This window comes from Rhinopithecus roxellana, chromosome 21, assembly GCF_007565055.1.
Source record: "Rhinopithecus roxellana isolate Shanxi Qingling chromosome 21, ASM756505v1, whole genome shotgun sequence".
NCBI lineage: Eukaryota > Metazoa > Chordata > Mammalia > Primates > Cercopithecidae > Rhinopithecus > Rhinopithecus roxellana.
In genome coordinates, this window is record NC_044569.1 from 22,350,379 (window position 1) to 22,362,893 (window position 12,515).

At 41.2% G+C, this 12,515-nt stretch overlaps 1 protein-coding gene across 3 annotated transcripts in view; it reads right to left on the reverse strand.

Annotated features, from left to right (window-relative positions):
• Positions 1-12,515, reverse strand: part of ADNP2 (ADNP homeobox 2) — a 30,819-nt gene that overhangs the window by 11,863 nt on the left and 6,441 nt on the right. For 2 of the 3 annotated variants that reach the window (XM_030926079.1, XM_030926080.1), the window contains exon 2: positions 9,392-9,512. In XM_030926079.1, the coding sequence (XP_030781939.1) occupies positions 9,392-9,499 (108 nt within the window). In that variant the 5' untranslated portion in view covers positions 9,500-9,512. Of the gene's footprint in view, positions 1-9,391; positions 9,513-12,515 lie in introns of those variants that run through there. The other variant, XM_030926078.1, reaches the window with a different exon arrangement.

Here is a 12,515-nt window from a genome sequence, read left to right on the forward strand (position 1 = left end):
TGACTTCGTGATCCACCCACCTCAGCCTCCCAAAGTGCTGGGGTTACAGGTATGAGTCACCACACCTGGCCAAGTTATTACAAAGATTTCTACTGAAAGTTAGGTTATTTTCAGAACTATCTTAAAAGACGAAGTATACAACACATGGGTCCTTTATTCTGATTCCAACAAAGAGCAAAAATATTTGAAACAAAGAGGAGTAAGCATAAACACTAGGAAACACAAAGGAACTTTAAGTACATCTTAAAACCAGCACACAAGAATCTAAGCCCAATTAAAAGATGCTACTAGAGCAGCAGCAATGAATCAAGAAGGCTGGAATTAAGAAGAGCCCCCAGTAATTATGAAATCATTATCACCCAATAGAAAGCAAGAATTCACCATTTCCAACTAGACAAAAGAAATAAGCACTATCCCCCCATACTGACCTTGTGATAAATTTGCACAGGGTCTCCTGAAGACGTTTTCTGAGCCCTGATGCTCTCATGTGTGAGAAAACCAGTGGGACTTTTCCACTGGTTCACTAGTGGGAACCAGTGAAAGATGAAGGTAAAACAACTGTCAAATGCCAGAGAGCCCACCAGGAGAGGGGATGACCCCTTAATACAGTGACGTGAGTGAAGCCTCACAGTGAGGTCTGTCTCCAGAGTCCCAGGCCGTCCAGACCCACTCTAGCAGTGCTTAAAAATTTCAAGTGCCTTAAACATGTTCTAGAACAAAATCCAAATACATTTAAATGAAACAACAAAATCTAGCACCCATAAAACACAATGTCCAGCGTGTAGCCAAAAACTGCCAGTCAGAAAACAAAAAACAAAAACTGCCAGTCAGAAAACAAAAAACAAAAACTGCCAGTCATACAAAGCAGCAGAAAAATATGACCCAAAACCAGGAGAACAAGAAATTACAGAAAACATGAATGCAACGAGAGAAGTGAAAGAAAGTGAAAGATGGATGGTAAACTGCACTTCCACGAACGAAAAATGCACTATCATGAAAAATACAACGCATGAGATTAAGAGCAGATTAGATGCTGCCAAAGACTGGTAAATCTGAAGACAAAGCAAGAGAAATACACACACACACACACACACACACACAAACACACCTGAAAAAACCCCAACAATGGCATCAACGAGCTATGGGACAGTATCAAGGAGCCTAATATACAGGAGTCCCCCCTTATCGGCACAGGACATGTTCCAAGACCCCAGTGGATGCTGACACTGTGGACAGTGCCAAATGCTACATACACTATGTTTTTTTCCTACACAGACATATCTACAATAAAATACAACTTATAAATTAGATTTGGTACAGGACATTGGTACAGGAAGGTATTAACAACAATAAAATAGAACAATTGTAACAATATACAGTAATAAAAGTTATGTGAATGTGGTCTCTCAAAGTATCTTACTCTACTGTGCTCGCCCTTCTTGTGGTGATGTGAGATGACACAATGCCTGTTTGGCGCCTCACGTGACAAGATGAAGTGAGGTGAAAGGTAGAGCTCGGTGGTGCGATATCTCAACACACTACTCAGAATGTCATGGAACTTAAAATGTATGAAATATTTCTGGAATTTTCCATATAGTATTTTCAAACCATGGTTGACTATGGAAAGCAAAACAGAGAATACAGGGGAACTATTATATGTGTAATTGAGTATCAGGGACAAAGTGGGGAGGAGAAGAAAAACTAGTTGAAGAAATGATGCCACAAAATTTTCCAAATCTGATGAAAACTATAAACACACAAAATCAAGAAGCTCACCAGACTCCAAGCAAAAGGAACACAAAGAAAACCAAACCAAGGCACATTATGGTCAAAGTATTAAAAATACAGAGAGGAACAAAGATGACAGAAAACACATTGTTGGAAAAAATGCCAGCCAGAAGACAATAGAGTGAAATCTTTAAATATTAAAAAGGAAAAAAACTAGAATTCCACACCTAGCAAAAATATCTTCCTTCCTAAAAGACACAACTTTTTTTTAGAGAGAAAGTATAGTGAGTTAATTAAGTACATCAGCACTACAAAATACGAAGTTCTTCAGGAGGCAGAGGAAATGCCTCATGATGGAAATACACATCTACACAAAGGGATGACGAGTATCATCAATGACATGATGATCAATATAATTTTTTTCTTTTTTACCGTTTAAAATAAAAGTAACAACATATTGTAAGATTTCTAACATGTGGAAGAAAACAACAGAACAAAGGCCGGAAGAAGACATTACAGCACACTGCTCTAAGGTTCTAATACTACAGATGAAGTAGCAGTATATGAAGAAAGTCAGCGAAAGATCTATAGCTAATAAGTCAATGAGAGATAAAATGGAATCATAAAAAATATTCAATCCAAAAGAAAGCAGAAAAAGAGTGAAAAATAAAGAACAAATGAGACAAGCAAAAATACAAACACCAAGATGGGAGATTTAAAACCAACCATATCAATAATCACATTAAATAACAAGGACTGGCAAACTTCTTCTGTAAAGGACAAGTTAATAAATAGTTTAGGCTTTGCTGCCTATAGAATCTCTGATACAATTACTCAATCCTGCCACACTGTGCACAAAAGCAGCCTTGGACAATATATTAAACTAATGAGAATAGCTATACCAATAAACTTTTAATTAAAAAAAATTTTTTGAGACAGGGTCTCACTCTGTCGCCCAAGCTGGAGTGCAGTGGTGTAATCATGACTCATTGCAGCCTTGAACTCCTGGGCTCAAGGGATCCTCCCACCTAAGCCTCCAGAGTAGCTGAGACTACCAGTGCACACCACCACACCTGGCTATTTTTTTTTTATACGGAGTCTCGCTCTGTCACCCTGGCTGGAGTGCAGTGGCACATTCCCAGCTCACTGCAAGCTCCGCTTCCTGGGTTCACGCCATTCTCCTGCCTCAGCCTCCTGAGTAGCTGGGACTACAGGCGCCTGCCACCAAGCCCGGCTAATTTTTTGTATTTTTAGTAGAGATGTGGTTGCACCATGCTAGCCAGGATGGTCTCGATCTCCTGACCTCGTGATCCACCCGCCTCGGCCTCCCAAAGCACTGGGATTGCATGCGTGAGCCACCACGCCCAGCCTATTTATTATTTTAAAGACAGAGTCTTGCTATGTTGTCCCGGCTGGTCTAAAACTCCTGGCCTCAAGCAGCCCTCCCACTTCAGTCTCCCAAAGTGCTGGGATTACCACTGCACCTGGCCCCAATAAACTGTATTTACAAAAACAGGTAGCAAGCCCAACTTGACCCATGGGCTATAGTTTGCCAATCCCTGGGTCTAGATACTCAAAAGGCATAGACTAATAGGTTGGGTAACAAAGCAAGACCAATTACATGCTGTCTATTAAGACTTTAAATATAAAGTCATTTTGGATTAAAGGTTTGAAAATAGAAAAATATGTGCCATGTATGATATTCTGAAATATACATTTGGTCTTCATCCCTATCTCCTGACATACAACTCCTAAAATCCTTGGAATCTCCTAAATCAGATTAACTTGTAGTTGGGCCTATATATTACGAAATTTTTGAAAATTCAAGCAATATAGAAGTTTTTATAGAAAAATTACAAAATAGACACAAAACAAGAAAAATATTCAGAATTAACAGTTATGTTAATTTTTGTCTTTTTTTGTTCTAATGCGCCACTGCACTCCAGAATGGGCGACAGAGCAAGACTCAAAAAAAAAAAAAAAAAAAAAAAAACAGAGTATGTTCACAAATAGGAAGACAATGTTGTTAAGATGTCAATAATCCCCGAAGTAATATAAAACACAATCCTTATCAAAGTTCCAACAGTCTTCTTTGCAGAAATGAAAAAGTCTATCCTCATATTCATACGAAATTACAAGGGGCCCCAAAAAGCCAGAACAATACTGAAATAAAGAATACAATTGGAAGACTCACATTTCCCAATTTCAAAACTTATTATAAAACTTACTATTTGTTTAAATCAAAACAGTATAGGGACCGGGCACAGTGGCTCACGCCTGTAATCCCAGCACTTTGGGAGGCTGATGTGGGTGGATCACTTGAGGTCGGGAGTTTGAGATCAGCCTGGCCAACATGACAAAACCCCGTCTCTACTAAAAATACAAAAATTAGCCGGGCGTGGTCGTAGGCACCTGTAATCTCAGCTACTTGGGAGGCTGAAGCTGGAGAATCACTTCTTGAACCCGGGAGGCAGAGGCTGCAGCGAGCCAAGATCGTGCCACTGCACTCCAGCCTGGGCAACAGAGTAAGACTTAGTCTCAAAAGAGGAAAAAAAAATAACAGTATAGGATTGGTATAAGGACAGACATATAGATCAATGGAATAGAATTGAGAGTATGGAAATAAACCCATATATCCAGGACCAACTGATTTTTAATAAGGGTGCCAAGTCCATTCAATAGGGAACAAGCAGTCTCTTGAAGAAATGGTGCTGAAACAACTGAATTTCTATCTACATGTAAGAGAACAAAACCGGACTCCTACTTTACACAATATATAAGAATTAACTCGGCCGGGCGCGGTGGCTCAAGCCTGTAATCCCAGCACTTTGGGAGGCCGAGACGGGCGGATCACGAGGTCAGGAGATCGAGACCATCCTGGCTAACATGGTGAAACCCCGTCTCTACTAAAAAATACAAAAACCTAGACGGGCGAGGTGGCGGGCGCCTGTAGTCCCAGCTACTCGGGAGGCTGAGGCAGGAGAATGGCGTAAACCCGGGAGGCGGAGCTGCAGTGAGCTGAGATCCGGCCACTGCACTCCAGCCCGGGAGACAGAGCGAGACTCCGTCTCAAAAAAAAAAAAAAAAAAAAAAAAAAGAATTAACTCAAAATAGACCAGCAACCTAACCTGAGAACTACAACCACAAAACTCTTAGGAAAAACACAGGAGAACATCTTCATGACTGTGGACTTGGCAATGGATCCTCAGATACAACATAAAAACACCGACAACAACAACAAAATAGATAAATTGGACTTCATCAAAATTAACAACTTTTGTGCAACAAAAGATCCAATTAAGAAACAGGGAAAGAACCTGCCAACAGGCATTTATCCAAAGAAGATATACACATGGCTTACAAGCACAGGGAAAAATGCTGAAACCCATTTGCCTATGAAAAGGCACATGGAAACCACCATGAGATTCCACTTTACACTATTAGGATGGCAAGTGAGGGAGGGAGAAAGGGAGAGGAAGAGGGACAGAAGAAACAAAGCAGGAAGGGAGAAAGAAAGGGAAGGAAGGAAAAAATAAGTGCTGGTAATGATATGAACAGATTTAATTCTTGTACACTTCTGGTAGGAATGTAAAATGGTACTTTCACTGTGAAAAGTTTGGCAGTTCTTTGAAAAAGTAAACAGAATAACTATATGACCCAATAATTTCACTCCTGGGTATAGACACCCAAAATAACTGAAAACAGTGACTCAAACAAGTACTTGTGCACCAATGTTCATTGCAGCATTATTCACAACAGCCAAAAGGTAGAATCAATCCAAATGTCCACCAACAGATCGAGACCATCCTGGCCAACATGGTGAAACCCCATCTCTACTTTTTTGTATTTTTTAATACAAAAATTAGCTGGGCGTGGTCATACATGCCTGTAATCCCAGCTACTCAGGAGGCTGAGGCAGGAGAATCACTTGAACCAGGGAGTCAGAGATTGCAGTGAGTCAGAGATCGCGCCACTGCACTCCAGCCTGGTGACAGAGTGAGACTCCACCTCAAAAAAACATAAATGAATAAAAGAAAATACTAGTCATGGGCCATGTGCAGTGGCTCACACATATATTAATCCCAGCATTTTGGGAGGCCAAGGCAAGCGGATGACTTGAGCCCAGCAGTTCGAGACTAGCCTGAGCAACATGGTGAAACCTTGACTCTATAAAAAATGCAAAAAAAAATTTACCCAGGTGTGTGGTGGTGCGCACCTATAGTGCCAACTACTCAGAAAGCTGAGTTGTGAGGATGATCTGAGCCCAGGAAATCGAGGCTGCAGTGAGCCGTGATTGTACCACTGCACTCCAGCCTGGGTAAAAGAGCGAGACCCTGTCTCAAAAAAAAAAGAAAAGAAAAAAAAGAAAAAAATATAGCAGTGAGGGCCAGCTCCATGGGCATGTAACTAGCACAGCTGCACAAAGCCTGCACTCAAGGGATTTAATGCTCAGTGGTAACCATCATGAATTCTTAACAATTTATCTTTGAATTTGTGTTTTATATTATGAAAGTGAACTCTGATGGGACATGGAACATATGCCAAGGGCTTGGAGTCTCAGCTCACACATGGTCTGCCTCCTTTACCCTTTCCAGAGTCAGGGCTGATACTGCTCTCTGCCTTGCCCTCACCCCAAAGCCCACCTGGCCTCAGCCTTCCTCCCAGTCCCCAACCCTATAACCACTCTCTCACATCTTCCACCTAAGACCGTACCAGGTTGTCAAGAGGTCCACATTCCACTGTAGCCCCAAGCAGGGGACTGGCACAGATTGGGGGTTGGGGGGGAGGTGGCTGAATGCCACACTTGCTGTGGCATCTCAGTGTGCAGCAAGGTGGCAAGCATCCCTGTCCTGCACTGGCAGCACCAAGGTACGTTTGGCAGGCAACTTGACAAGCGTCCCTTACCCATCCCAGATCCAATGTTAATTTCTGATCAGATGTTAATTTTTATAAAAAAAAAAAAAAACAACTCCTGGCCGGGCACGGTGGCTCATGCCTGTAATCCCAGCACTTTGGGAGCCCAAGGCAGGCGGATCACAAGGTCAGGAGATCAAGACCATTCAGGCTAACACGGTAAAACCCTGCCTCTACTAAAAATGCAAAAAATTAGCCGGGCATGGCGGAGGGCGCCTGTAGTCCCAGCTGCTTGGGAGGCTGAGGCAGGAGAATGGCGTGAACCCAGGCGGCAGAGCTTGCAGTGAGCCGAGATCGAGACACTGCACTCCAGCCTGGGCGACTGAGCGAGACTCTGTCTCAAAACAAACAAACAAACAAACAAAAAACTCATGAAGAGTTTCTATGTGTAGCAGGGTTTAGACATAGTTTAGAAAATCTTAGGTGTGTCGAAGAGTCTACCTTTCCTAAAGCTTACTTTTCTCAGCCAGGCTATTGACATTAGCCTCCTATTGCTAAGATTGAAGTCACATGTGCTGTGGAAATCTTATGAGAAGGCAGAGTGACATACCACTCTGAAATCTGAAATACACAGCAAGGCAGCGGTGAGGATGATGGACAGGTAGTTCCCTCGGTTCCTCTTCTCTTTACAGGGCTGGTTCTCCAGTCAACTTGGATTCTTTTTTTTTTTTTTTGAGACGGAGTCTCTCGCTCTGTCACCCAGGCAGGAGTGCAGTGACGCCATCTCAGCTCACTGCAAGCTCCGCCTCCCAGGTTCAAGCCATTCTCCTGCCTAAGCCCCCCAAGAGGCTTCCAATAAATCTTCTTTTGTGTAAATTGGTCAGATTGGTTTCTGCTGCTTGAAAACAAAGAACTCTAATTGCTGTGCTGGATTAAGAATAAATGCACTTGACATGGAAAAAGGTTCCTATGAGGTTCAGTGAAAAAAGAAACAACAGCTTGTACAGTATCTTATACAATTTGACTATATCTTTTAAGAAACAAATGTGAATATATCCCATTTTTAAAAATCTATAGATATATAACAATGTTAATTCTGGATATTTCAGGGTAATGGTTTACACGTGAGTCTTACTGTCTTGTTTCTGTGTCTAATTTTTCTATAAAAAACTTCTGTATTGCTTGAATTTTCAAAAATTTCATAATATATAGGCCCAACTACAAATAAAATTTTCTCCCCAAAATAGTTTTAATAATTCAACAGTTAATCTAACTAACAGTTTTAAGCCATTCAAATCTCTTGATTTTCCCTTGTGAAGTACCATATCTCTGTGTTAATAAAGTCTTGGAAAGAAAAAGTAAACAGTCGTGAACAAATTCAGATAAGTAAACACATTCTCAGGCTAAGAAAGTAAAAGTTCATGAGTCATGTTCAGTTCTAGTCAAGTCAAAAACAAAGGACTCTAGGATGAGAAACTTTCATTGTTACTGACATATTACCTAAAAATAAAACAAATTTCCTAACAGAATTCCACCTTAAAAAATTGAATTGATGGCCGGGCGCGATGGCTCAAGCCTGTAATCCCAGCACTTTGGGAGGCCGAGACGGGCGGATCACGAGGTCAGGAGATCGAGACCATCCTGGCTAACACGGTGAAACCCCGTCTCTACTAAAAAATACAAAAAACTAGCCGGGCGAGGTGGCGGGCACCTGTAGTCCCAGCTACTCGGGAGGGTGAGGCAGGAGAATGGCGTGAACCCGGGAGGTGGAGCTTGCAGTGAGCCGAGATCCGGCCACTGCACTCCAGCCCGGGCGACAGAGCGAAACTCCATCTCAAAAAAAAAAAAAAAAAAAAAAATTGAATTGATATTAAAAGGAGACTAAAGAGACATGACAACCAAATACATACCTGATTCTAGACTAGATTTATTAATGAAGGGGAAAGCAAGGCTATAAATGATTAGACAAAACAAAAATATCATTACCAATGACTACAAGGATATATAAGAACTCTTTTTATTTCTTTTTTGAGACAGAGTCTCATTCTGTCACCCAGGCTGGAGTGCAGTGGCGCTATCTCGGCTCACTGCAACTTCTGCCACCCAGGTTCAAGCAATTATTGTGCCTCAGCCTCCTGAGTAGCTGCGACTACAGGCACCCACCACCACATCTGGCTAATTTTTGTATTTTCAGTAGAGACAGGGTTTCACCATGTTGGCCAGGCTGGTCTCGAACTCCTGACTTCAAGTGAACCACCCACCCCAGCCTCCCAAAGTGCTGAGATTACAGGCATGAGCCACCATGCCCGGCCAGGATATACAACAACTTTTATTTAACATTTTGTAAAACTATATATGCCAACTATATATTCTCAATGTTATAAGGACAGACAAAATTTTAGGAAAACTTTTCTGAAATCACATATACAAATACACAAATCAGGATTTAAAAAAAACCCTATCATTTCATTGATGCATGCCCATTTGTTGATCGCTCTAACAACACTGGGAAATTAAGTTAGTTTTCTTTTGCTAAAATAACAAATAAATCACATTTCTCTCAAACATCAAAAACAATTTTTTAATAACTAATGACTAGAAAAATCCCCTCCTTAAAGTAGCTTAAACACCTGAACAGCTTAAATAGCTCACTTTATGTCATAAAGACATAAATAAGTACTAATGAGGGTTTCACACAGTCATCTGAAGTATAATAGCAATTTCCATTTTGAGGAATCTCACCCACTTTTCGAAAACCCCAGTTCAAATCTCACCTCCATATTTCAATTGGCTATTTATATCCTCTTACCTTCAGTAACTCCTTGCAGCTGTCAAGCCCAATATCCACAAGAATACCTTTCACCTTTTTTCGCACCTTTCTGATGTTGTCAAGATTTTCCACAGGAATTTGAAACATTTTTGAAATTTTTCTTAAAAGAAAACAAAACTGTAATAAGTACATGTATATAATACACAAAAATACATTTTTTGACAGGGTTGGTAAAACACTCAGATTAGAGTATAATTTTCAACAAATTGTTGCAGAACGAGTGAACATTCATATGCAAATGAATGAGGTGGACCTCTTCCTTACACCATATACAAAAATTAACTCAAAAGTGGATCACACCTATATATATGTAAGACCTAAAACTATAAAACTCTCACAAGAAACCATAAGCATAAACATTCACGACCTTAGATTCGTTAAGGAATTCCTACATAGGACACCAAAAAGCACCAGTAATGAAAGAAAAAATAGGTATGATGGATTTTATCAAACATAAAAATTGTTATGCTTCAAAGGACACCATCAAAAAAGCAAAAAACCCACAAAACAGGAGAAAATAGTTGCAAATCATATTTCTTTCTAATAAGGAACTTATATGCAGAATACAGATAACTCTTGTATCTCAATAATAAAAACACAGATAACCCAGTTTACAAATGGGCAAAGGATCTGAACAGACACTTCTCCAAAGAAAAATATCCATTAAGGTACAGGAAAAGATGCTCAGGCAGGGGACAGTGGCTCACGCCTGTAATTCCAGCACCTTAGGAGGCTGAGGTAGGCAGACTGTTTGAGCTCAGGAGTTGAAGACCAGCCAGGGCAACATGGTGAAACCCTGCCTCTACAAAAAATACAAAAATTAGCCGGGCATCCTGGTGCGCACCTGTAGTCCCAGCTATCCAGGAGGCTGAGGTGAGAGGATCACCCGAGCCCAGGAGGTAAGGCTGCAGTGAGTCTGATCATGCCACTATATTCCAGCCTGGTCAACAGTGAGACCCTGTCTTAAAACAAAACAAAACAAAACAAAACAAAATGCTCAACATCATTATCCATGTGGTGAAATGCAAATCAAAACCACAAAGAGATACTATGCCCACCAGGATACCTATAAAGAAAAAAAAAAAGAAACGTGTTGGCAAGGACATGGAGAAACTGGAACTCTCATCCATTCCTAACTGTAATGTAAACCAGTGCAGCCAGTCTTGGTGTGTGCCTGAAAACAGTCTGGCTGTCTCACAAAAGATTAAAAACATACATAACATATGAACCAGCAATTCTACTCAAGAGAAATGAAAAGCATACATCCACACAAAAACTTATATAAGGATGTTCATGACAACACTATTCAATCACCAAAATGTGTGAACAACCCAAATGCCCCCAGATTGGGGCATTTGATAAATAAACTGATGACTGGATAAATAAAATGTGGCATATCCATACAATAGATTATTTGGCCATAAAAGAAATGAAATACATACATGCTACAATATGGATGAACCTTGGAAATATGCTAAGTAAAAGCAGCCAGACACAAGGATTATATGATTCTATTTATATGAAGTGTCCAGAACAGGCAAATCCATGGAAAGCATAACAGTGGGCCAAGCACAGTGGCTCACGCCCGTAATCCCAGCACTCTGGGAGGCCAAGGTGGGTGGATCACCTGAGGACAGGAGTTCAAGACCAGCCTGGTCAACATGGTGAAATCCCGTCTCTACTAAAAATACAAAAAATTAGCTGGGCGCCTGTAATCTCGGCTACTCGGGAGGCTGAGGCAGGAGAATTGCTTGACCCTGGGAGGTGGAGGTTGCAGTAAGCCGAGGTCACGCCACTGCACTCCAGCCTGAGTGACAAGAGCGAAACTCCACCTCAAAAAAAAAAAAAAAAAAAGCACAGCAGTGGCTGTCAGGGCTGGGAGAACTGGGAAGTGATGGAAGCAAGGCTTCTTCGTTCTGAACTCAACTGTGGTGATGTATATACGATGTGAATATGCTCACGGCCATTCACTGTATACTTTAAATTGGTGAATTGTATGGTATATAAATTATATCTCAAGCTGTTTAAAACAGTATCTAAAAAGGCATAAAATTAAAATAAACCCTGTGGTACTTGACCAGACTAGGGTTTACTGAAGTGAACTCATGTAGTCATACACCCCAGTAGCAGTGGGCACAACTAGGGCTCAAATATTAATTCCTAAATACCACCTTCCTTTAAAAAGAACCCCTGGAAAAATGGCTGGAGCATGGTAAAGACAAGATGAGCCTAGAATATCCTGTGCCAGAATATAAAGAAATTGCTCAACGAGGCATGTCAACAGAACACAAAAGTAACCAGCTTGAAAGGGCTCCCATAGGCCAGATAAGAGACAATTTGGGCATATATCAAGTAACAGATATAACCTGTGGCAAAGTGAATTTTCCCAACACACAACAATACCTTCCAACCCACATGCTCTTACAATACGGCCCTAACTCTCCTCCCAAAAGTGGGGGCATCTATGTCCCCTCCTCTTGACCTTTGGGCAGAACTTTGTGGCTGCCTTAACCAATAAAGTATGGAGGAGAGGCTGAGGCAGGAGAATGGCGTGAACCCGGGAGGCGGAGCTTGCAGTGAGCTGAGATCCGGCCACTGCACTCCAGCCTGGGCGACAGAGCGAGACTCCGTCTCAAAAAAAGTATGGAGGAAATGCCATGAGAATTCCAAGACTAGATCATAAAAATGCCACGTACCTCTCTCTCAGGATGATCATGCTCAGAATCCAGATATCATGTGTGTAGAAAGTGCCAACTAGCCCACAGAGACACTACATAGAGGTGTTTCACATCAACTACCAGCATGGAAGCGAAGATGCCTCTTGAGGATTCCAGCCCCTAGCTGTCAAGTCACCCCCTGCCTTTGAGTCTTCCCAGATGAGGCCCCAGACACTGTGGACCAGAAACAAACCATCTCCCTTCCCTGTCTGAATAGAACTGACCCAGAGAACTGATGAGCTTTTTAAATAAAATGTCTTACTCCACTAAGTTTGGGGTGGTTTGGTATACAGTGATAGTTTATATAGTTACATAGACTATATAGTTATAGTCTATATAGTTACATAGACTATATAGACTATATAACTCTATAGACTATAACCCAC